This window comes from Onychostoma macrolepis, chromosome 15 (assembly GCF_012432095.1).
Source record: "Onychostoma macrolepis isolate SWU-2019 chromosome 15, ASM1243209v1, whole genome shotgun sequence".
Classification (NCBI taxonomy): Eukaryota; Metazoa; Chordata; class Actinopteri; order Cypriniformes; family Cyprinidae; genus Onychostoma; species Onychostoma macrolepis.
Genome location: NC_081169.1, coordinates 22923306 through 22948788, shown reverse-complemented (window position 1 = coordinate 22948788; position 25483 = coordinate 22923306). Strand labels below are relative to the sequence as shown.

The 25483-nt window shown below is 33.9% G+C and overlaps 1 protein-coding gene across 4 annotated transcripts in view; it reads left to right on the top strand.

Moving 5' to 3' along the window:
- The first annotated feature begins 50 nt into the window (after positions 1 to 50).
- The window catches only part of dgkb (diacylglycerol kinase, beta), a 51342-nt gene continuing 25909 nt past the window's right edge, over positions 51 to 25483 (top strand). For 2 of the 4 annotated variants that reach the window (XM_058744487.1, XM_058744489.1), the window contains exons 1-18: positions 4543 to 4559; positions 4786 to 4806; positions 4903 to 5050; positions 5663 to 5800; positions 6428 to 6477; positions 7196 to 7270; positions 7772 to 7891; positions 8330 to 8447; positions 8920 to 9008; positions 9279 to 9395; positions 9483 to 9581; positions 9679 to 9777; positions 11657 to 11730; positions 13479 to 13553; positions 15668 to 15753; positions 17084 to 17173; positions 17441 to 17601; positions 23528 to 23592. In XM_058744487.1, the coding sequence (XP_058600470.1) occupies positions 4933 to 5050; positions 5663 to 5800; positions 6428 to 6477; positions 7196 to 7270; positions 7772 to 7891; positions 8330 to 8447; positions 8920 to 9008; positions 9279 to 9395; positions 9483 to 9581; positions 9679 to 9777; positions 11657 to 11730; positions 13479 to 13553; positions 15668 to 15753; positions 17084 to 17173; positions 17441 to 17601; positions 23528 to 23592 (1574 nt within the window). In that variant the 5' untranslated portion in view covers positions 4543 to 4559; positions 4786 to 4806; positions 4903 to 4932. Of the gene's footprint in view, positions 131 to 2473; positions 2600 to 4482; positions 4560 to 4785; positions 4807 to 4902; positions 5051 to 5662; positions 5801 to 6427; positions 6478 to 7195; positions 7271 to 7771; positions 7892 to 8329; positions 8448 to 8919; positions 9009 to 9278; positions 9396 to 9482; positions 9582 to 9678; positions 9778 to 10962; positions 11281 to 11656; positions 11731 to 13478; positions 13554 to 15667; positions 15754 to 17083; positions 17174 to 17440; positions 17602 to 23527; positions 23593 to 25483 lie in introns of those variants that run through there. The other 2 variants (XM_058744491.1, XM_058744490.1) reach the window with 2 other exon arrangements.

The following is a 25483-nucleotide window of genomic DNA, read 5'->3' as shown; positions in this document are numbered from 1 at the left end:
ATAGATACAAACACAGTGGCTCTGTTAGAAGAGAGAGAGAGTTGCTGGCAGGTGACGTCCCCTCCAGACGATGCAGGAAAACACATAACATGACTGTTGGATCTCTGCTTTTGACTTTGAGAAGCATCAGGTGAGTGGAACTCCGTTTTGCACTTGTGTTTGTGTGAAAGAGGGAATTGTGTTCAATCCGTTACCAGTGACAACATGATGGAGCTCTTGACTGTATTTGCATTACGCTGTATTGCAGACCAGTGGTGACAGGGTTGAACAAACACTGCTGTATTTGATGTTTTGTATGTTTATGGTCATATAATACATCATTTGTCAGTTTGTGAGCTTAAGTTGTGGGTATTTTAACAGTGAGCTGTGAGTAAAAGCCATTTTGAATGTGGGTTAAGGTCAAGACGAGGCCAAGATCATCCATTTTTCATAGCCTGAGGTAACGCTGAGAAGAGTTTGTTTTGGGTTCTTGACATGGCAAGCACTTTTATTCATAAATACAGATTATCTTTCAGAAAAGACACTTGCCTCAGGGACTTCCTGCTCTTGTCGCAGGAAATTCAAAAGCTTGACAGGATGTGGAATTGAGTTGCCGAGTTTTCCTTGAGTAGTGAAGATTGTAGAATACTTCAGAAATGGATGAGCTCATAAGCTCATTTTATTTCATATTCTTCCTTTCTATGTGACAATTCTCATTTTTTATGAAAATGTATGAATGTGTTGGCACAGTAGGCCTAATCATAATTTAACTGCAATATTTGTTACAAAATCAGGTGAAACTGTCAGATCAGATATGGTTTCTACTCATTTTGCTAGCTTTAATTTAGAAACTATAAATATGAGGGTTGTGTGATATATTAGTACCATATTGGTTATCGGCTAATATTAGAGTTTTTCAATGTCTCAGCATCAATCGATATTGGATTTTAAACTGTACAATATTGTTTGCTGTAATTTTAAATCTAGATTATCTTTGCCATCATCTAACACTTTGTTAATTTTAAAGTTAATCATTAATAACTTATTAAATGCAGACTTTAGCTAATTTTAAAATGAATATTAATTTTTCATACTCTACATTATAATGTCTAAATCCACATAGTTTTATTTTAAATTTATTTGATTTTAGTATTGGACATTTATCGGTTATTGGCTGTAAAATGAAAATAATTATCAGTTTATCGGTGTATAACTGCAACTGTATACTTGCTCCCTTAATAGATGTCACTCTTCTAGATGTCACTCTCAAGAAGACACTCTTCTTGTTGTTCTGTAATAACCGATACCAGACACAGAATCATAAAAACACGGCTTTACACATATACGTGAAATTAGAAATAAAGCTAGACTATATTCAAGCTTGGGGAGTAACAGAATACATGTTACGGCGTTACGTAATCAGGATACAAAAATCTAGTAACTGTAATCCGTTTCAGTTACGTCAAAAAACAAAGTATTCAGATTACAGTTACATTTGGTAAAAAGTGGGATTACTATCAGGATTACATTTGTTTCATTTAAAATTAAATAAATGATTTTTTTTTTTTTAAATCCTATTATGCGCAAATAACACCCACCTACAATTATTCTCCTCAAACATGTGATGAGACCCATTACAGTTAATTAATTACGATGCTTCCTGCTGGGAAAAACGTTTTCATGTCTGGAAATTTCATAGTTATTTTGTCTTCAAAAAGGATAAAGGAAATAACAAAGTTGTACAGCGCAAGCTATGCATGAAGACTCTTACTTAAAGTTTAGGCTACTCAACCAACTTGAACATTTGCAGGTGCGACTTGCATGGAAATCATCATGTTAGCTAAAATTGATGTTTGTTAGTGATTTAAAATTCCATGGTGTGCATGGAAATGTAGAAATTAACACATGAGTCCCCACACCCCGGATCAGTCAATGCAAAGAGCATTTCACATACATTTCAACATGCAGGTTTATTCTAAAATAGACTAATATGTATATGGTGAAAATTTGTAATGTTGTGTATAAACTATTTTTGTATTTACTTGTAGGCTACATGTAAAATAAAAATAAATAAATAAAAATAAAAATAAAACTAAACTGTATAGCCACTAGATGTCTGCATAGCCTTTTATATAAATAAATATACACGGGCTGTAATATCTAGATGGTGAAACAAGACACGATTTTTAGTAGTTTCAAATAGTTTTTACTGTAGTTTTTATTAGTTTTCATTTTAAAGTTAAATAAAAGTAGGCTTCTTAGATATTGCTTTTTCACTTTATTTACGTATGTAACTAAAAGGAATCCAAAAGTAATCAGATTACATTACTTTCATATTGTGGTACTTGGATTACGTTACTGAATACTTTTTTGATGAAGTAATTTGTAACTGTAACGGAATACATTTTAAAAGTAACGCTCCCAACCCTGACTATATTACACAAGATGAGTTTTGTTCACAAGATGATTGACAGTTTTCTCATTCTCTCCACAGAGGCTGAGCTGCTGGATCTTATGTATGTAAACAGAGGCAGATAAAGACTGGACAGCATGTCAAATGAAGAAAAGTGGGTCACTTTGAGCCCAAATGAATTCTCTCTTCTTCAAGACTATGCGCAATGTAAGGCTTATATTCTGTAATTCTTCCGAATTTACCCAGTATTTGTTTATCAATCCATAAGTTATGGTTCAATTCAGTTATATGTTTCCTAAAGAACATTTCTGAGATGGAAGTGCCAAATATTACTGTTTCAATTCATGGTTTATTCGATCCAAAGAGTATCTTCCAGCCGCTATATATCCTTGCGGAGACACACTGAGAGGCTGCCATTTCACTGGAATAAAAATCGAACCATTTAACCGCATTTGTGTGTGTGTCACTTAAGGAAATGTCATTTCCTGTCTTGAGCTTTAGGTTGAGACTTCAGTCTAATCCAGTCGGGACCAGACTATGAGGGGAGAGAAAATTCTGACTGACAGTTATTAATTCCCCTAAATACATAATCCATCCATGATGAACGTTGATTCCTTTGAGTGCTAATGCTGCAGTGCGAGTCAGTCTGAATGAAGTGTCATCTATAATCTCTTTTTTGAGGAAACGGTTAGAAAAAGCCAGTGTTTGCTGTCAAAGTAGACCATTTTTCACCATTATTTACTACATTTACCATTAAGATAAAGAGATAAAACTCTTATTTGAGCAAAAATCTGCTTGACATAATAATAATAAAGGATTCAATTACACACAATTCAAAAACCAACCACATAAAGATGAAGATACAGATTTGTGCCATTTTGATTACTCTAAATCCTGCATTCATGCATAATAAATCAACTGTCAACGAGAGGATCTTTCATTACAAATGCAGAGAACAGAGATTGTCTGCATTTAATTGAGTAATCTGAATAATTGATACCCCCAGAGCCCACTGTTTCCTGTGCCAGGGCCTCTCTCATTCTGATTGGCTAGCACGCAGTATGACAATATGGGTTATTAGTGTATACGAAACCTCTCTGCTGCTGAAAGTCTCACAGGTTTGAAAGTTGTGAGCTCTAGTATCATTGGACTCCTGATAGAGATGATCTGATCTACTGAAAGATGCACTCTGGTGAATCAGTGCTGTTTCAAACAGAGGGAAAAGATGTTGAGGTAAAACAAAACTTTATGTTTGAAGTTTGGAAGGGAGGGTGGCATAGTAATTTGTTTTTCAAAATCTGTCTTTTAAAAAATGTAAATGATCATTGACGAATAAGGACTTTTTAAATTGGGACAAACATTTTGCATAAATGTATCACAAAGATTAAATTTGAGAGCATTAAAAGATTTTTCCTTTTCAAAAAGAAAATAATGATTTAATTAAGGAATCAAATAATTTAATAAAAAGAATGTAAAATAGTACGCAGCACTGTTTTCAACATTGATAATGATAAGAAATGTTTCTTGAGCACCAAATCATATTAGAATGGTTTCTGAAGAATCATGTGACACTTAAGACTAGATATTAATATATTAAAACCAGTGCTGTATACAGCATATATTGTATATTCATATAATTTATATCATTGATAAATATATTTAATATATAAATATATACATGCATGTGTGTGTATTTATATATTCATAATAAATATACACAGTTCACACACATATATTATCTAAACAAAAACTTTTATTTTGGATGCGATTAATTAAGTTAATATTTCAATATATTGCTGTTTTTAAAGTATTTTAAAGTATTTTAATCAAATTCTTTCAAAACCATAACAAATCTTATACTTTTTAATAGTAATGTAACCTTGCCATGTCCAAAAAATATCAAAATATCTTAATACTTTTCACAAAAAGCATGAATATTAATATAGAAGTTCAAAACATGTTCATCCTAAAAAATGCAGGTCATTATCTATCTGATATGCATTTTTAATGTTTTTTCACCACATCAACGCGTTTCTTAAGCTGTCTTAACTATTACAGTATCTTCCTTTTGTTTGACCCATTTGTTGCAGACACAACTAAGAAACTAAAAGATGTTCTCCAGGAGTTTCATGGAGATGGGATTCTGGCCAAGTATAATCCTGAGGAGGTATTGCAACTCTTTATGCCTTTTGAAGCACACTATTTTGCAATGTTCATGCTGAGCTAAGAATGCTGTACTGTTCTGAATGTAACGATGATTACCTAATTTCAGTGGTTATTAGAGCCATTAAACTATATGATGTTTCTTTTGGGTAATGAAATCATTTCAGTTTACATAATTGCTGCCATCCATTTACTGAAGATGCTTTTATTTGTCGTTTTGTGCTGCATAGAAGCCAGAAATCCTCAATCAGGTAAATTGTCATTTTATGGTTTTACAGCCTGGCTGCACAGTTATTTGGTCAGTATGAAATATTAATCAGAGTAACAGGGTGAATCACCTTCAGCAGGAAATTGACTTTGAGGGTTTCAAGCTCTTCATGGAGACCTTCCTGGAGAGTGAACTTGCTGATGATTTCTGCCAGCATCTCTTCCTCAGTTTCTGCAACAAAGACCCCAAACCAAGCCCCTCCACGACAGACAAGCAGAGAATCATGGGTAATTTAAATCTGCCCATTCGCACAGGCTGAACAACCTTCATTCAGACTTTTTGTGAAAAACAAATAAACTGTAATATCTAATCAAGAAACCACTACTAAGCTACTTTAGTTTAGAGAAAACATTTGTAAAGTCAGTTTACACTACAACTAAAAAGTTTTTTTTTTTAAAGAACATAATACTTTTATTCAGAAAAGATGCATAAGTGACAGTAAAGACATTTATAACAATACAAAAAAATGTTGATTTAAAATAACTGCTGTTATTTTGAGATTTCTATTAATCAGAGAACCCTCAAGTCCACAAAAAAATATTAAATGTTTGATAATAATCAGCATTTTATAGTACTTTCTCTAGGATTATGTGATACTGAAGAAGACTGGGGTAATGGCTGATGAAAATTAAGCTTTGCCTTAAATTACATTTTAAAAATAGATTTTACACTATAATAACATTTCACAATTGTACCAGTTATGTTGGTCACATATATATGCACACAAAGCAAATATATTCTGTTTATTCCTGTTATTCGATGATGAAATCTCCAGGGATTTCTAGCCAAAACACACCACAAAAAGTGATGTTAAACATAATTTACTTGTGGTTTACAAGGTCTAAAACTCATAAAGGGAAGCTGCACGCCGCCAAAGGAAACATCCCCGTCCGAAGCTCTCGGTTCAGTCCAGCTGAAGGATATGATCTGCTACCTCTCTCTGCTGGAGGGCGGACGACCAGAAGACAAACTAGAATGTAAGATCACTTACTGTGCAGTACCTTTCCTACTAATTACTAGTTTTATTCAAAATACCTCACGGTACACTTACCAGTCCTTTATGGTGTTGAAGAAGCTCCCTTTTGGTTCCATAATTGCTTTTCATAATAGAGAAAACACGAGGCGGTGCTGCCATCTACTGGCAGCTTTTGTCACATTTGTAATGGTTTTTTTGATTGTAATTCCAGGCTGCTAGTTCAGAAACCTGTTGCTATGGGCTGCTCGGATGCTAATAACCTCTTAACGTCTAATACCGCCTCTGAGATGCTATTATGTAAGAAATAACAAATAGTTTTTAATGAAAAACATCAGTGATGGGCTAGCTCATATTGAATTGTGCTGAGCTTGATTGAATTGTCTTCTTGAGAAATGCTGTCATTGGCTGAGCTGCTGGTTTCCATGGCGACACCCACTTATAATGCCTCATAGAAAAGCTGAGATTGCACTCTGAATTGTGCGATTCTTTCCATAGATATCCTTTTTTGAGAATACAGAGCCATTTTCTTATCAGGCTACCCTTTTAGATGCAGAAATTATCCTTGTGTTGAATCTGCAGTGTTTTCTCTTTTTCATACTTTCTTTATCTTTCTTTGTTTCTGTCGCAGTTATGTTTCGCCTTTATGACACAGATGGGAACGGGTTTTTAGACAGTAAGGTGAGACTTCATCTCTCCAGCAAACTCTCTGGTTTATTACCGTATTATTGTATTATCGTATTGTAACAGCAAACGCCACCTAGTGGTTCATGGCTGGATTGGGTGCATTTACTAATTTCGCTCTTCTCTGTTAAATTTGTTTCAAGACTTGTCTGTAATTTAATTTTTATTGATGCATTTCATAAAAAAGAGATAAAAAGGACAGATTCGAGATGAGACATCTCAAAATAAACTAAATTATAATTAACGTATATCTGATTTGGTGTAAAAAATTTGGTAAATTTTGGTAGAAATTGCTAGTAAATTTCACAGAAATTGCTAGAAACTTTACAAAGAAATAAAACATGGCAAGTGACACACTGAACTGAGCATGACATTTTGAAGTAGATAAATGACTCATCTACTAATTCAATATAAAGTATAAAATATATATATATTTTACTGTAAAATGTTCTCCAGTAATCTTTTTTATTATTATGTGTGTATTTAAATGTTTTTAAATTTGTATTGAAATACACATTTATACGCGTTTATATGTGTATATGTTACAAGTAAAAGAAATAATTAATCTGTAACGTGATTACCTTGAATACCTGTTTCAGGAGTTTTGACTGAGTTGGAAGTAAACTTTTTACAAGAAGGTAGATGTAGCAGGATTCAGGATCCCACCACTAGATCTTTGTGTAGAGTTACAGTGATGTCTTCTCCTCTCGAACAGGAACTGGAGCACATTATCTCTCAGATGATGCATGTTGCGGAGTATCTGGAGTGGGACGTCACAGAACTGAAGCCGGTAAAATAAACTTGGCCAGACAGTGTGTGCCGAATTTGATCATATTTTTCTAATAATTAGAAAAAATTTTTTTTTTTTTTTTATTATGCAAACAAACATACTATTTACAGGTAACAAATCAAATACAAAATAACCAAGGTCAACAAAACATACATGACAGTCAACATGATTTGTGTGAGTGAGTGAGTGAGTGAGTGTGTGTGTGTTTGTGTGTGTGTGTGTGTGTGTGTGTGTGGGTGTGTTTGCGTAAGTGTGACTGGGTGTTGGGGGTGGAAGTATATAAATAAAAGAGAGTACAACAGACATGACAATAGTAAAAAAAAACAAAAAAAACAATAGTAATGATAACAATAATAATAGTAATAATAGCATTAATAACAAAAATTAGAGGATGGAGGATGAGGAAGGTTATAAGAAATACTTGTAATAGTAGCAGCAATAATGATAATAAACTTATTCACAATAATTAAGATGTCTAACATCATTGGTTTTGGGGTGTAGATTCTGGAGGAGATGATGCAGGAGATCGACTATGACCGTGACGGGATGGTTTCTCTTGAAGAGTGGGTCCAGGGTGGTCTGACCACCATTCCTCTGCTAGTACTGCTGGGACTTGAAACTGTGATTATCTATTAAGCTTTACATATCTATGTGTTTGTCCGATGTGTTCTTTTGTCCATCTGCCTGTCCATCTATCCATTCATCCAAACCAAAAGGAACAGAAATATCATTGTTGATGAAATTGAGATGTTACACTCTGTTTGCCCACTAGATGGAGTCCTCGACTAATTTTTAATGCCTTTTTGGCTGCACTAGTGGTCTGGTGCCTGATTTATTTTGCATGTCATCCAGATTGTTAAAGATGCAGATTCGACATTTTTCAAAACATATTCCTTTCCTTTCAAGTTTTGCATTGTCTCAGCAGGATTCCAGAATACCCTTAATGTAATTTGCTGTAATGTTTTTCATCACAGTTGTCATAGTTGTATTATCCTTGTCAAGTCTTCCTCTCATTCTCTCGCTATCATCTTTGTCTTTTTCACTCTCTCTGTTTTTCAGAATGTAAAGGATGACGGGCAACATGTGTGGAGACTGAAGCACTTCAGTAAACCTGCATACTGTAACCTTTGTCTGAATATGTTGATTGGATTGGGAAAGCAAGGCTTATGCTGCTCCTGTAAGTCCAGCACCAGAACTTCATTTATTATATTAACCACCAGTCACTTCTGTTCACTTATCATTTTGTGCCTTATGCTGTAAGTGCAAATGGACAAATGCAAGTCAAGATAATCTAATTAATTTATTTTCTAATATAAGCTAATGTATTAAATATCTCATCTTTAAACATTGACATTCAAAGAATTAAAGATGGTTGCAAGGTCATAATAAGACAGTGCAATTTCAAATGCTTGTATTTCATTTTGTTTGTTTCTTTTTTTTGTACTTTGGTGAAGTAATATGTATTTTTATAATGTATTTATAAATTAATATATTAATAAATGCTGACATTAAATAACCAATTGTAGACACTATAATAGTAATACATTTAATTAAAATACATGTCAAAGTATTAAAAATGATATGAAAAACAAACGATCAAAGCATTTTTACTTTACACTATGAATAATTTTTCTGTGTCTGTTTTATAGTCTGTAAGTACACCGTTCATGAGAGATGTGTGGCTCGAGCCCCCCTGTCCTGCATCAAAACATACGTCAAATCTAAGAAAAACACTGAGGTGCGTCGAATTGTAGTGTTTAAAAACCAGCACGCTTGGATCACCAATGCTTCACGGGGCTTAGACCAAGGGCTTCTTTTCAGCTAATGAAATTAGAAAGAAATTCTCTCTCTAAGCATTGCTAATTACATGATTAACCTGGTTTAAACAGAGACTGAATACACCAATGATGAGTCGTAATCAAAACCTATGCTCATTTGTGATATGCCTTCTCTCTCTCTTTCTCTATATATGCATTTATTTGCATTTTTACATGTTTTTTTTTAATAGATTATGCACCATTTCTGGGTTGAGGGAAACTGTCCAAGCAAGTGCGATAAGTGTCACAAAACTATCAAGTGTTACCAGGGTCTTTCAGGCCTTCACTGTGTCTGGTGCCAGATTACTGTGAGTTTATCAGTATTCATAATTATTAAATAAATATTGATGAATTATCTGATCTATTTTAAAGTTATGTTCTGCTCTGTCTTGCAGCTACACAACAAGTGCGCTTCTCACGTCAAACCTGAATGTGACTGCGGATCACTGAGAGATCACATACTTCCTCCAAACACAATATGCCCTGTTGTACTGGTAATATGTCATTTTTCTTTTCATACGTTATTTTGGGACTCAGTTGTTATATAAAGCTCAGCTCTTTTAGACCTTTACATGTGACCTTTTACTGCAGGAGAGACAGTCCACTCTGAGAAAAGACTCCGGCCAATCAGGAGGCCGGGGGAAAATACAAAGGACCAATTCAGTATCAGTGGATGGACAGGGGCTACAGGTGAATGACAAACACTTATAGTCGGATATTGCTAAAAACAGGAAGTCCCAGGGGTACATTTCCTGCAGATGGATTCAAACAAAATAACAGAGTGCTTTAGTGAATCTAATAGTCCCTAATACTATCAGGCAAAATACATGATTGATATGAAATACACTTGGGAGTAGACTTAGCTAGTTTTATGCTTTTCATGCATGCATCTTTTATGATCATCTCATATAAATTAGGGACAATATGGAATATGTGATCTTTTAGAATTTCTTCATACACCACTTAAATGAACTAGTGTAGACAAAAGGTGATTTAAAATGACATTTTAACTAGAGATGCACTGATATAAATTTTGGTCACACTTTATTTTAAGGTCCAATTCTCTCTATTAATAAACATTTAACTAGGATTAGGGATATAGAATATGGTCATGCAGAATGTATTAGCACTTACTTTATTCAGTACTAATAAACAGCCAATATTTTAATGATAGGCATGCTAATAAGCTACTAGTTAATATTGAGAATTGGTCCCTATACTAAAGTGTACCAATTTATTATTTTTTTTTTTTGTATAATTTTTTTTTTTTTTACAAATTTCATTCTATGAATTTATCTATGTATTATGCATTATTAATTATTTGTAATTATTTAATAAGGCTGATGTTCTACTGTATAAAAGCTTATATTTAAATTTAGCATTTTTGTCTAAATAAATCAGTTTTAAAAATAATGAAAAACACAAAAATACATGAATTAAAAATAAACACCAACAACTAAAATAACTGTTTTAAATCCTACAAATGAATCTAGGCATTACAACATTATGACATGCAGTATAAAAACAGGTGTTATTAAAAAATAAATATTTATATTTGCTAATGATTACATTTAACAGTATATCAAGTACTGACTGACACATATTATTTTAAAAAGAAAAAAAAGGGTAAAATAACTGATATAATATGATATAATCTGCATAGCTCATTCCTAATTCAACTAAAATATAAGTATACAAATAAAAAATCCATTAACATAATGTTAACGATTAATTTCCTGGTGAGTCATCAACTAAGTTTTGCTCAAAATTACAATTGTATCTCAAAATCACACTTCTAGGCAGCAGTGACCCTGTGTGATTGGGTGTTGTCTGAGCATAGTAATGACAGAACGAAAAAAGACGAATCATGTCCTGGGTCATCCATCTTGGCTGGCGGCGGCTAACCAGTGTAATAATCAGGATTATTATTTATAATTAGAGGAAGTAATGGATCACTCGTCACCGGACGGGCGGCTCATTAATTCACCTGGGCCTGCTGGGATTGTTTCGATGGGTTCTGTTTTAAGCGCTTCATCTGTGTCACTGTCCACCGGAAGACGACTCACACTCTCTGGATTAGTTTGTGCGTGCGTCGTCCGCTCCAAAACCCCACAATCATCATGCATCCATGCAGAAAAGTGACTCATGGTCAAAGACTGTCATTAATGACTAAATATGGAGCTGATTACTGAGGTTTGCCAGTTGCGTCTCATGACGTGGGTTTTACATGGGTAGTGCATCATAGACTTTTTGTACTGAAGAGTTATTCTGAGATCTTTTTGAGCAGATCAGACTCGATTGAGAGAGAATTATCACATTGCTGACTGAAAATTAAGGTTCAGGTGGTGAAGAAAATGTTAAGAAAAACCTTTGTTGAATAAATATGCATATTTTCTGAGATGCATGGTCTTACTAAATGCAAATTTGTGAATTTAAGGATGTTTTGTGCACTCTGTTGGTCAGTAAAATTTGAATCATAAAGCACAACAGCTGATTTAAAAGCTAAATTCATTTAAAATGTTTCTAGATTAGGATATGTAATAATGCTTTTTATCATTTTAATCTGTAGATTACGCCATTAGAAGGAACTCATCCATTGTTGGTTTTCGTCAACCCTAAAAGTGGAGGCAAACAAGGGGAAAGGTGAAATTTTCATATAGTATTTTAACTGTCTTTGAATCAATCTGCATAATTTATCCATCACTACAGTTTGTTTGACACCAGTGCATACCAGTTTCAGTCAAATTAGCAATGCACTGAATGTGTTCGAGGTTGTTGATGAAACTTCTCTGAGTTACAATTACAGTTTCACATCCATTTCTGGCAACCTAAATGAGGATCTAATCAAATCAGTTGCAATTTTAAATCAATTTTTGGCATCCTAAAGATCCTTATCAGATTTTAGTTCCTCTTGATAGGCAATATTGAATGAGATGGCCATGATCACCAGTATTTCTTGAATAGCTAATATCTTGTAATAGCTAATATTAATGAAAAAATCCTTAATTTCTATTGCGAATTCATCCAACCACATCCATCTATTATTTAAAAAATCACTGTAAAATATATCCTGTTAAATTTGTGTACAAAAATGGCATCTGTGGTTGCCAGAAATTCACTGTAAAAATATGGTGAAAATATTATGGATGGAATATTGGTGCCTTAAAACTGTCTATTTAAGTTAATATACCAATGAACTTAGAAAAATACTTGAACTTGAATGACTAAAATCTTTATGCATGTATTGATAAGCACCATAATAATACAGGTGGTAAAATAGAAAGCCACATAATAAATCAGGGTTCATCATACAGTAAGTATGTCCTTGAAACATTGCACAGGATCATACACACAAAAACAAAACAAAACACTATCAGGGTAACACATGATATGACACTGAAATAATGGTAACACTTTACAATAAGATTCATTAGTTAAACATTAGTTAATGTATTAACTAACATGAACTAGCCATGAGCAATACATTTGTTACTGTATTTACTAATCTTCGCTAACGTTAGTTAATAAAAATACAGATGTTCATTGTTAGTTCATGTTAGCTCACAGTGCATTAACTAATGTTAACAAGATTTTAATAATGTATTAGTAAATGTTGAAATTAACATTAACAAAGATTAATAAACGCTGTATAAGTGCAGTTTATTATTAGTTAATGTTAACTAATGTAGTTAACTAATGAACCTTATTGTAAAGTGTTACCGAAATAATGCAGTAAACATTAACTAAATATTGACAGAAAATGTATAAAAACACCATAATGTACATTAGTGATAAAAATAAGAAGAAACAAAACTATTGAAATAAAATATAGTCATGCTGTGGGAATGTACTTTTATTGTTTTTCACTGTTAAAATAATGGGAGAAAAAAATAAATAAATAATAATAATAATATTGTACATTAGTGAAAACAAAAAGAAACCAGAAAAAAACAACAACAACAACAACAAAAAAATTTATTGACATCACGTAAGATGTATTGATATAAAATTATATTTGAACTTTAGTATTTCCTTATTGCACAATGCACATTTCTTAATATTATGCCTAAAATGTGTTTTAATGTCACTACAGATGAGGATTGTATGATCACTGTGTAATATCAGTCTTTAAATGAAATATATTTAAAGTGTATCTGAAGTATACTTGCAATAGTTTCACTTTAGCACGATCAAATATACTTAAGTATATCTTTAGTTGGACCTCAACACAATTAAAGTGCAAAGTACCAATTTAGCAGAATTTAAGTAAACCAGTTTAATATACAAATAGTACAATTGCAATTTATATACTTAGCATGATATAAATGTATTTCAAATACATTTTAGTATTTTTTTTCACTAGTTCTATTCATAACTTTTGCCCTATCTAGGATCTTCCGAAAGTTCCAGTACCTCCTGAACCCCCGTCAAGTCTACAACCTGGCCAAGAACGGCCCCATGCCTGGGTGAGTGACAGTTCTCCAGACACTCCAGAGAGGCTTTTCTCTTATCATTCTAACAGAAGCATTTAGCTCCCTGCTGTCTAGCTTTCTGGGAAACGTATTGTTGTGCCACATTCTCGCTTTATGATCAAAAGAGTTCTGACAACCCCACGTTAACAATACATTGTATATGCAGACACTGCTTGATAATAAAGTGCACTAATTCATGCATGACAATCTCGCTCTGCATCTTAGCTGTAAATGTAGACATTATTAAAGGGTTAGATCTGCCATCACAAACACCGCGGAGAACAAAGCCAGGCTGTGGAAGTCTCCAGTGCTGACAGTCAGCTGGTAATAATAGATTCATGTTAGTGTTAGTGTGTTGCCGCTCTCAGGGCCTTGTGTGATCACGCATACCATCGCTGGTGTCAATCAAATGCACGCAACCATGCGGCTCTGTGATCACTGACTGAATTTGTTATTAGTATGCCAGCTACGTGGTCACTTTTGAATTAAGTGCACAGCCGTGAGGGTTGTGACAATACTCAGTGAGACTTTATTTTGAAAATGGAATTTCAAAGAGCAATAAAGAAAACAGAAATGTTATTGGGTGTGAATATTTGGGTAGACAGTGAATCGATTCCATTCGTTTTTGATTCAAATTTGGAAAATTCAGAATGATTCATTTTGATTCATTAATTGATTTGATTCAATTAGTGATATGATTCTATATGCATTTTTATAAATGCATTTATGGGTCTTGGGCAAAAAAGAAGAAAAAAACTACTCTAAATGCAGTTAAAGAGCTGAAACACTTTTCAATATTGATAATAATAATAATAAGAAGAAGAAATGTTTATTGAGAGCCTAATCAGCATATTAAATTGGCTTCTGAAGGATCATGTGACACTGAAGACTAGAGTAATGACTGCTGAAAATTCAGCTTTGCATCACAGGAATAAATTACATTTTAAAATATATTAAAGTAGAAAACAGTTATTGTAAATTGTAATAATATTTAACAATTTTATTGTATTTTCAATTGTTGTATTTTTATTGTTTTATTGTATTTGTATTGTATTTTCAATCAAACAAATGCAGCCTTGGTGAGCAAAAAAACTAAAATAAAATGATAAATAAATCATACATGCATATGTACGTACAACTTTTGAACTGTTGTGTATTTTTCACCAAAATCTCAGTTACAGTAATTGGATTCCTAGCATTTTAAATCAGTGGTTCAAAACAAATGATTCACAATTCAAACATCTTATTGGAAGATCAATGCATAGAGTTGGCAGTTTTTACTTGAATGTTTTCTAGTGTAGGAATATTTTTGAAAGGATGATTACTGTTTTTTCCAGATTTTGATGATTTTATAAATGCACCCCACTGAGCGATGCTCTCCAGACACCATTTAGTGACCTTGTCAGCCAATTTGCTTTTGAACCTATTGATTATGGCGTTCGAAGTCAGGTGTAGCCTATGTATTGACGTTTCTCTGCTGGTGGAAAAGATAGCTTTTGACTTTATGCATTCGCACACGAGCTTGGCGTAGTCATGTGATGATAATGTGCCATTGCTTTGTCGAGGTGACTTTTCAGCCGTAGCTCTGGGCTGTCTGTCAATTACAGGCCCTGCTAATACAATTAGAGCAAATTGAGTGTTTGTTTCTTCATACTCAAACATCCTCAAAGTTGCTTTTTCATGTGATTGGTCATCTGTTTTTGCTGTCTAATCTGATTTGCCAAGCCTGCATGTCCCAATAAGTAAAGTAATTGAGAGTCTTATTTTGTGCACCATTCTACTATGTAAGGTCCCTTCATGCAGTTAGAGCTTTATTATTGTGAAGGAACGGAAGACACTGCAATGAACATTGTCTTGGTAGATCTGATTAGCTTCTGAACAGGCTTGACTTTCCAAAAGATGGATTTGCATTTGTTATTTAAACAAAAGATTCATTCATAAACCAATACAGTATATTTTTTTATGCGTGTTGTCTAACAAATCATAGTTATCTTTCATTAAATACATGCATATGCAGTATTTAATAGTTGTGGAAGTATAAAATTATGGTTATATTGCTTTTGTAACACTTGGCATCTTAGTAATTCTGAAAACGCTCTTTATTTCAGCTTAAATTTCTTTCGAGATGTTCCAGATTTCAGAGTCCTGGCCTGTGGTGGAGATGGTACCGTTGGATGGATTCTTGATGTTATAAGTGAGTTCAGATGAAAACAGAGTTGTACAACACAGTTGCATGACGCCCACATAGTGCATGTTTGTTTGCTTTGGCCTCTTTTTGAGTCATTTCTTAAAGCAATTAAAAACTTGCGTCATGTGGATCAGGGCTTCCATACTGTGCCATGTTGTAAATTAAATCCAGGAAGTTTTCATTCTAGATTTAATAAAAACAACATGCTAAAGTAAACTTCATAACATAAAGACATCTTGAGGAAATACTGCGAAAAAGGCTTTTCTTGTTGTTTCACAGGCTCTTTTGTACAGAAGTGATTTTGTTATATTTGTCAAAATAGTCAAATACTTATTTTTCACAGAACTAAAGCTATTACATTCGTACCTGTATTTTCAGGGCAAATAGGATGATTATCTTTCTTCAAGAAATGGCATATTACTTATATCATCTGAAGAATAGTCTCCGCAGGTGATTTTTTTTAAGATGACTGCATCCTCATTTAGCCCTTTATTTGTGTCAAAAATTGCCTCCATTTTTTATCAATCAAAACAAAGACAGAGTAATAGACTGGATGCTTCCAGAGGAGTGTATTAGAAAAGAACCACTGTAGTTTTGACATTGCCATTTATTTCATTATACAGTACATGTGTGCATACATATATACTGTAGTCTGTATGGTCTATATGTGTATGGCTCAAAATCAGCAAAGAGGTAATTAAATGTAACAAATCATGAAAAAATGTATCATCTTTTATTGGAAAATTAAACATTTTTATTAAATTTGATCATTGACTTAATCTTTTAAACAACCTGTTAATTTCAGTGAGTGAAGAACAAATTTATACTTAAGTGATGATATAATATTGTGGGTTTTCCAAAAAACGTGTGTATTCCCTGAACCTCTATACTACGAATACTATTGTGCATGTTATTTTTTTGACTGACATCAATGTTTTTATATTCAAATGATGTAGATTTTAGTTCTAATGTTCTGTGTAAATGGTTTGATTTTTGGTTATCATGAAACGTGCTGGAGATGTCAAAAAAGAGGTTTTGATGCACAAAGTAGTTTTTATTTTCTCTTAAAAATCTTTTATTTAAACCCATGAAAATGCAGATTCTGTTGTAAATAATAGTGAAAAAAAATCACCTCAGCAGATTTGGACTCTATATAAACTATGTACTGTGTATAGTACACTTGAATTCCCATAAATAGACCTTTTTATTTATTATTGCTAGAGCAAAGGTAAAACAAGTTATATTTGTCCCCTCTGCCATTACAAAGCAACTTTAGTGGAATCATGGGATGTTCTGTTTTTCCTATTGTTCTCTGAAGTGCTGTTCTTTTTCTTAGATAAAGCCAACTTTGAACAGAATCCCCCTGTGTGTGTACTTCCTCTCGGCACAGGAAATGACCTCGCAAGGTGTCTGCGCTGGGGTGGAGGTAATTTAAGTCATTTCAATATTTAAATTTTATGCTGTAAATGAGATTTTGTGTGATTCTTAAAGCCTAAATCCACACCGCGAGCCACACGGGGAAACTTATCACATATTATCACTGTAGTATTTTCAGTTTTTTACTCATTCATAACTACTTAAATGTGAATATTACTAATACGTCAGTTCCTTGTCTATAAATAGCTGGAGCGCAATGAATCCAAATCCGAAACACCTCAGTGGAGTAACTTGTAATGTGTCCTTTGGCTTTCAGGCTACGACGGAGAAAGTCTTTTGCAGATTCTCAAGGACATTGAGAACAGTTCTGAAGTGATGCTGGACAGGTGGAAGATTGATATCACTCCTGTAGACAAAGATGAAAGAGGAGATCCAGTCCCGTACAGCATCGTGAACAATTACTTCTCTATTGGCGTGGTGAGTCTGAACAATAAAAGTTGCATGTAGAGACCCCTGAGGCTCCTTAACAATCCACATACTTCCACTCTTTCCCACCCAATAAACGGAGAGAGACTCGCATATATGCATCTGGCCGGTGTGCTAGTCTTGTCTAATAACCATGATACAGTACGTGATGACTGTGAGTGGAGTTTATGAATGAAGAAGTGAATAAGGCCCCTAAGTAATAAGACTAAATGAGCTAATCAAGAGGGCTGAGTGCTTTTTGAAATGCCAAGAGCATCTATTACATTAACAAAGCCGTCCCTCATCACTGCGGTGAGGAGCGAAGCTTGCCAATTGACAATGAAATATGCCGTAGACGTTACACGGCTCTCGTCTTACCGAACGACGATCAAACACGTTGTGTGTTGATGCATCTCGGGCCGCCTGAAATCTAATGATGCTTATTACGGCGACCGCATGTCAGCCATTATCCAGAAATGTCAAGGGAAATACGGTAATTGACATTTACAGGTTTGACGGCTCTGTTTTATTTTAGATTTGTACACATCTTAAAAAAAAGAAAGTGTAATGAGGGAGACATGCTTGGACAAATGTTAGTCAATGTCATCTTGTTAATAAGGGAATTGATGGCTTTAAGCATTGATTTATGAAACATTCAGTCCCATGTTCACCTTTACATAAAACAAGTCTTTGATAGATAGACAGAGATAGACAAATATATACAGTATATATAAAATGTTAATAATTGAAACAAAATAAGAGGGATCATGTGAATTGCATGTTATTTTTTATTTAGTACTGTCCTGAATAATCTATTTCACATAACAGATGTTTACATATACTCCACAAGACAAAATAATAATAACTGAATTTATAAAAATGACCCCATTCAAAAAAGTTTACATACCCTTGAATCTTAATACTATACATAATTTCCTGGATGATCCATGCCTGTTTTCACATTTTGTGATGGTTGTTCACGATTCCCTCGTTGGTCCTGAGCAGTTCAACTGCCTGCTGGTCTTCAGAAAAATCCTCCAGCTCCTGCACATTCTTTGGTTTTCCAGCATCTTCTGTATATTTGAACCCTTTCCAACATTGACTGTATGATTTTGAAATCCATCTTTTAATACTAAGGACAATTGAGGGCATAATTATTACAAAAGGTGAAAACATGTACTGATGCTCAAGAAAGCCACACAATGCATTAAGAGATGGGGTGGGGGGGTAAACTTTTTAAATTTAACGATCAGGGTAAATTGTACTTATTTTGTCTTCTGGCAAACATGTAAGTATTTATGTAGCTTCTGAAGTTCAGTACTAAATGAAAAAATATGATTGTTAAACAAAATGAGAAGAATTTACACATCATCATCCTGTTCAAAAGTTTACATCACCCGGCTCTTAATGCACCGTGTTACCTTCTTGAGCATCAGTAAATGTTTTCACCTTCTGTAATAGTTGTGTATGAGTCCCTCAGTTGTCCTCGGTGTGAAAATATGGATCTCAAAATCATACAGTCACTTTTGGAAAGGGTTCAAATATGCAGAAGACGCTGGAAAACCAAAGAATGTGCAGGAGCTGGAGGATTTTTCTGAAGAACAGCAGGCAGTTGAACTGCTCAGGACCAATGAGGGAATCATGAACAACTATCACAAAATATAAAAACAGTCGTGGATCATCCAGGAAATTAGGCATAGTATTAAGATTCAAGGGTATGTAAACTTTTGAATGAGGTAATTTTTATAAAATTTAGTTATTTTGTCTTGTGGAGTATATGTAAACATCTGTTATGTGAAATAGCTTATTCAGGACAGTACTACATAAAAAACAACAACATGCGATTTTCATGATCCTTATTTTGTTTCCGTTATCAACATTTTGCACATTCTGCAAGGGGTATGTAAACGTATTACCACAACTGTATGTATAAAAAATCTTTTTAATAATAATAATTTAAAAAATGGTTTTAATTTTCAATTACATATAGATATATACATACTTTTATACATAGGCCTACTATAAAACTATAAAAATGTTGTAAACTGATTTATAAATACATTGATCTCTGTCTCATTAATTATTCAGCAGCAATATATTCAGTACTGTGTTAATGAAATTAAATTTTCAATGTGTTGACAAATTTAGTTGTTTGGATTATAGAGAAGTGCAAATCTCAGTAGGATCAAGTGATATTTTTCCTATCACATTTTACAAGAAAACACAAATTCCTTTTGAAAACAACTGAAAACCAATAGAGATTACAGAGCAAGTCGTGCTCATAATTACTTTGCAGATTATGCAAATGAAAAACAATGTCTTCCATAATTATGTATATGAAGTCTAGGAACAAAACAGCCAACAAATGCAGCTGTTGCCAGACAAGATGGTGCACGAACATTTTAACAGATAGGGGTAATTTAAGACATTTACATCAATATCTGTATCGCAGCTTTTAGGTCTGAATTAACATGAGCTCAGAATATGCATCATTGCCCATATTTGTAACTTAAAATATCACCATTTCATGTAAGAGTGATTGTCAGCATCAAAGATAGGGTTTCTGCAGCCTTTTTAAGACCAACTAAAGACAATGTATGGAATAAATGGAAACAAACACAAAGAAATTCAACAAAATGAAGTGCATTTATGATTAAAGCAAAAACAAATACCTGCCAAAAGGGTCCAGAAAAAACACGTTTATTTTTTTGACACCGTTGGCAGATATTTTTATATCTTGTTTTAAGCATAAACACACTTAATTTTGATACATTTCTCAGGAATCAATTCATTTTGCATCTCAATAATGTATCCTGATTTAAGGATTTTTAGATATTTGTACTGGAAAACAAGAAAAAATACTGAGGAATATTTCCTTTTTTTTTTTTTGTATGCAACCTTTAATGAATTTCAATTAAATTAAGACTTTCTGCTCCACTTTAAGACCTTTTAAATGCTTTTTAAGAAACCCTGTCGAAAAAAAAACTTTAGCACTTCAAAAAGAAAAATCAAAAATGTATTTCTCATAGCAAGCGCTGATAAATAGCCTAGAAGAAATACAGCAAAATACAAAATACTTTTTCAAAAAAATGAGTCAAATTTAAATCCAAAGACCAACAGGATTGGTAAAACAAATGTAACACATCAACAAAAACTCTCTCAAATCAAAGCTGTTCTTCATATTAACGCTTGTCTCACTGACTGATCACCCTGTCAAGTGATATTTTGGGTAATTAGGTACCATTTAAATACCAAAGTTGAAATATCCCTCTCTGTTAGACAGGGGGTGTTATCATTTCGGTCAGAGCCAGAAGCTAGAGACAGTCCCTAATCACACAGGATCGCCTAAGATAATGTAGTCTGTTTCCTAATGACCCTGCGCTCATGTCAAAGTCATTACTCTCCCGCTGAAGGCACATCATCTGCCTGGACAAGCCGTAATTGGACTAAATGGTGAACTATGAGAGAACATTACACATGTCCCTTTATTAATTTGGGCACGAGAGTTTTGCAGTGGTAATTATCGGGGAGGGGTGGACAACGGCAAATGAAAGATAGCAAGTGACTGACTGCTGCAACTTTGACTTTAGAGTCGATGAAAGGAAATCTGCTCTCTCTCTCTTTCTCTCATGGACGCCGGATACGATGACGTCTCTGAAAGCTCCTTGGTTTCAGCGCCGGGCATCAAACCAGAGCCAGGCCGAGCGGGGACTGTGCCTTTGCTCTCATGTTTTTATTTATTGTGCAGTTTGTAAGAAAAGAGCAATACAATCTTTTAGATACACCTGTCATTTTACCTTTCTTCTTGTTCTGGGTTGAAGAAAACCAAGACTGGTGGGACCCCGGGCCTCCCTTTGCTCCGCAACTAACGGCGGGTTTAAAAGATGTCAACAGTAAAGGAATTGATTTTTTTGGCTTACACTAGACTTTTTTCAGTGGTGAGCTAGCAGGGGGTCTTCTGTGTGGAGGTGGTTTCATTGGAGAGGCTGGATTCACAAATGGTCCTAACAGTGTGTTTGGGGCTTGGGGGAAAAGAGAGGGAGGCCCTCTTGGAGGAAGAAGAAAGTTTCAGCAAGTTTTTTAATCTCTGTTTGAGCACACCCAAGTTCACTCATTCTTTATTTCCCCCGAATATACCTAGTCAGGTGGAAATGACCAGTTTGTGGAACATTTTTTGCGAACCTTTGAACTCCTTAAAGTGCTATTTTAGGACACTTTTACTTCTAAAGTTTTAGTAATTTTGTTGAATTTTTTTTATTTATTTTTAAATGTCTACATAGTTTTAAATTTTAGTTATTTTAGTAGTTCAAATTAAACTAAATGAAAATGAGAAATGACAACTTTATTACTTTGTAAAAAGCTTTTTATTCTACATTTAGTTTTAGTTATCAGTAATAACTGGTTCTATAGTCCCAAATTAACATTGCTATAATTTGCTTTGATGATTCAACAGAATTGGCATGTATTAAAAATCATTTTATTCCTGGATAAGTCACAAGGCATTTGAATTATGTTTTAAATCAGACAATATAAAAATTATAGTCCTAGACCCTGACTGATGTACACAAATCAAATCAATTTAAACCTAATTTAAACCTAAAATCTAATAAAGGAAGATTGATTGTACACATCTTCTAAATTAGCAGAAAAAATTTGCTAAGAAGCCAAACTTTTAATATTGTGTGTGTGATTGTGTGTGTGTGAGATTGTGTGTGTGTGTGTGTGTGTGTATATATATACATTTTATTTTTGCCTTTTTAGCAAAAATACAAAGTATAAAACCTGTGTAGGTAGAATACTGGTAAAGTGGGACACTTACGTTTCTGTTCATTCCATTTCAATATTCATTCAATTTTCCTGTGTTTCATAGATGTTGTACTTTTTTTTTTTTTTAACGGTTTTGTGTAACAGACTAATTATCAGAAAATGTACTACTTTTGCCTGTATTCATCATAGGTCCAGTAGTTTTTTGCCATGTTGCGGTTTTCTTTGAATATGCAGCATCTTCATACTATGTCGGCAAAAAAATAACTTGAAGCATACTACTTTTCTTTTTTATTTTGCTGATAATGGGGGGAATTCTGCTGAATGAACAATGTATATCTTCTATATTGTGTATAAAAGTGTCATGTTTGTCATGTTTCTCCTCTTCGTCCTTACAAATGATCAGGCCTTCAGAATCTACATTCCTCAATCAGGACATATAGTCACTTTACAATTCAACCACCATCTCTATACATCACCATAGCAACAAAACATTTACAGTACACAATGTACATGCAAACAGAGCACACACAAGTGCATCTGAACCTCTAACCCCAGATGTCAGAGTACCTGTGACGGGCGCCAGCAGAGCCGCAGCATCCTGTATGTGTGTGCGATTAATTAGCCAGAACCACGTGTTCAGTCCTCTTGTCAATACTCATCATCGTTGGCTAGAACCCCAGCAAAGAATCACAAACACCTTATCTGTTAACACGCATACATATGCATGGAGCTTAAACTTGTTTCCAGTTGTGTGGAAGGGCGATCAGGCCCGTAATTTGAGCTCGGTGTGGGGGAAGGAATTTTGTTTTTGTCGTCAGAGTTTTGTCTGGTTTTAAAATACATTCATCTGGTTTTAAAATAAACACGTCTCTGTCTGCGACGTCTCTGACACGGGGCTTTTGTTTATAGCTAATGGTCCGTGATAAAACCATCATGAAACCATTCAATACAATCCTCAATCTGTTGTCTTTTCATCTTCACACAGCTGTTTTGACAAATTCAAGATTTTAAGACCCAGATGCACAGAGGATGATGAGAGAATCTGATGTGCGAGTGTAATACGTCAAAGACTCCTAACGAACCATTGTCAGAAGCTCGCGAAACAGCGATGATGGTGTACCGGTGTGCATAAAAACCTGATCTGATTTGCTTTTTTTCCCTCCTTTTGCAGGATGCATCCATCGCTCATCGATTCCACATTATGAGAGAGAAACATCCAGAAAGGTTTAACAGCAGGTACTGCTCGCTCTCTATCTCTGTGTTAACACCAAACACTTCACCAACACTGCATCTTAACTCCCACTGTTTTGGCTGTCATCTCAATCTGTAAGCTCGCCAGCATGTCTGCTAGGTTTACAGTGAGTTAATGCCTCGATAACTCTCCTTTCCCCTCAGGTGTGTCTTTGAGACTTCTGCCATGCTTTTATTCTCTAAAATTAGATGAAGATGTGATTCCCAAAACTTGATTTGAAGCTGAATAACCCTCTTAGTCTGAAAAAAACAGTTTTCATGTATTAATAAAAATTAATATGCAATTAAGAGATGCATCTACTACTATATGCATATATGCATATATATCCAAAATCCAAACAAACTTGAAACAAACCTGACTTGGAACAGACTTGACTTGGCTTGGCATGGCATGGCATGGCATGGCATGGCATGAACAGACTTGACTTGGCTTGGCATGGCATGGCATGGCATGGCATGAACAGACTTGACTTGGCTTGGCATGGCATGGCATGAACAGACTTGACCGAGACAGACTTGGCATAAACAGAAAGACAACTCACCAACAGCAGATTACACAGTTCAATACACAACAAGAGACAAAGGCTACATGAGGGCTATATACCAAACAATGAGGGTCACATGACAAGACAATAACCAATGAGAACATGACACACAGACTAAAGGAGCACATGGCAAGAACAGGAAACAAGGCAAAATATAAAAATAAAAGACATGAAAACCTTAACCAGAAACAAAACCCAAACCCCACGTCACATATATATATATATATATATATATATATAATTACAGATAGATAGATAGATTAAAATATATTTTAATATAACATTTTCATTATTCATTACTATTTTTATGAAGAATTTATTGATATTGTGTGAATATGTACCCATGTTATCAAAAAAAGTAACTGTAGCTGATTCCAAGTATTTTAAAATGTAATATAATCTAATTACAAGTACTTAACTTTTTGAATTTGATTGCATAATCCAGATTACATGTAATCAGTTACTACCCAACAAGTACATATACAGAGAGAAAGAGATACAACCAATATTTTAAATTATATATAAAATATATATTTTAAAATGTAATATAATCTAATTACAAGTACTTTACTTTTTGAATCTGAGTGCATAATCCACATTACATGTAATAAGTTACTACCCAGCAAGTGCATATACAGAAAAAGATACAACCAATATTTTAAATTATATATAAAATATATATTTTAAAATGTAATATAATCTAATTACAAGTACTTTACTTTTTGAATCTGAGTGCATAATCCACATTACATGTAATAAGTTACTACCCAGCAAGTGCATATACAGAAAAAGATACAACCAATTTTTAAAATTATATAAGTTATTCATATATAAACATATATACAAGCGAATCAAAAATACTGTAGCCTATATAAAAAGACAAAGTATTGATTTTTGCAGCATGCACTTCATATCGGCTTATTCAAAATTTAATGATTCTCCCTAATTCTGTTTTTATTGTATAAAACCCTAGTAAAAAGTAATATATTTTAAAATACATTTATTTCATACTAAGTATAGTTCAAATCTGTTAACATATATACTGACAGATAACTCGAGACCTACTGATATAAACATTTGAATGAAACTTTATTTGGAGTATCTGATTTGCTTTTTTCCCTCCTTTTGCAGGATGCATCCATCGCTCATCGATTCCACATTATGAGAGAGAAACATCCAGAAAGGTTTAACAGCAGGTACTGCTCGCTCTCTATCTCTGTGTTAACACCAAACACTTCACCAACACTGCATCTTAACTCCCACTGTTTTGGCTGTCATCTCAATCTGTAAGCTCGCCAGCATGTCTGCTAGGTTTACAGTGAGTTAATGCC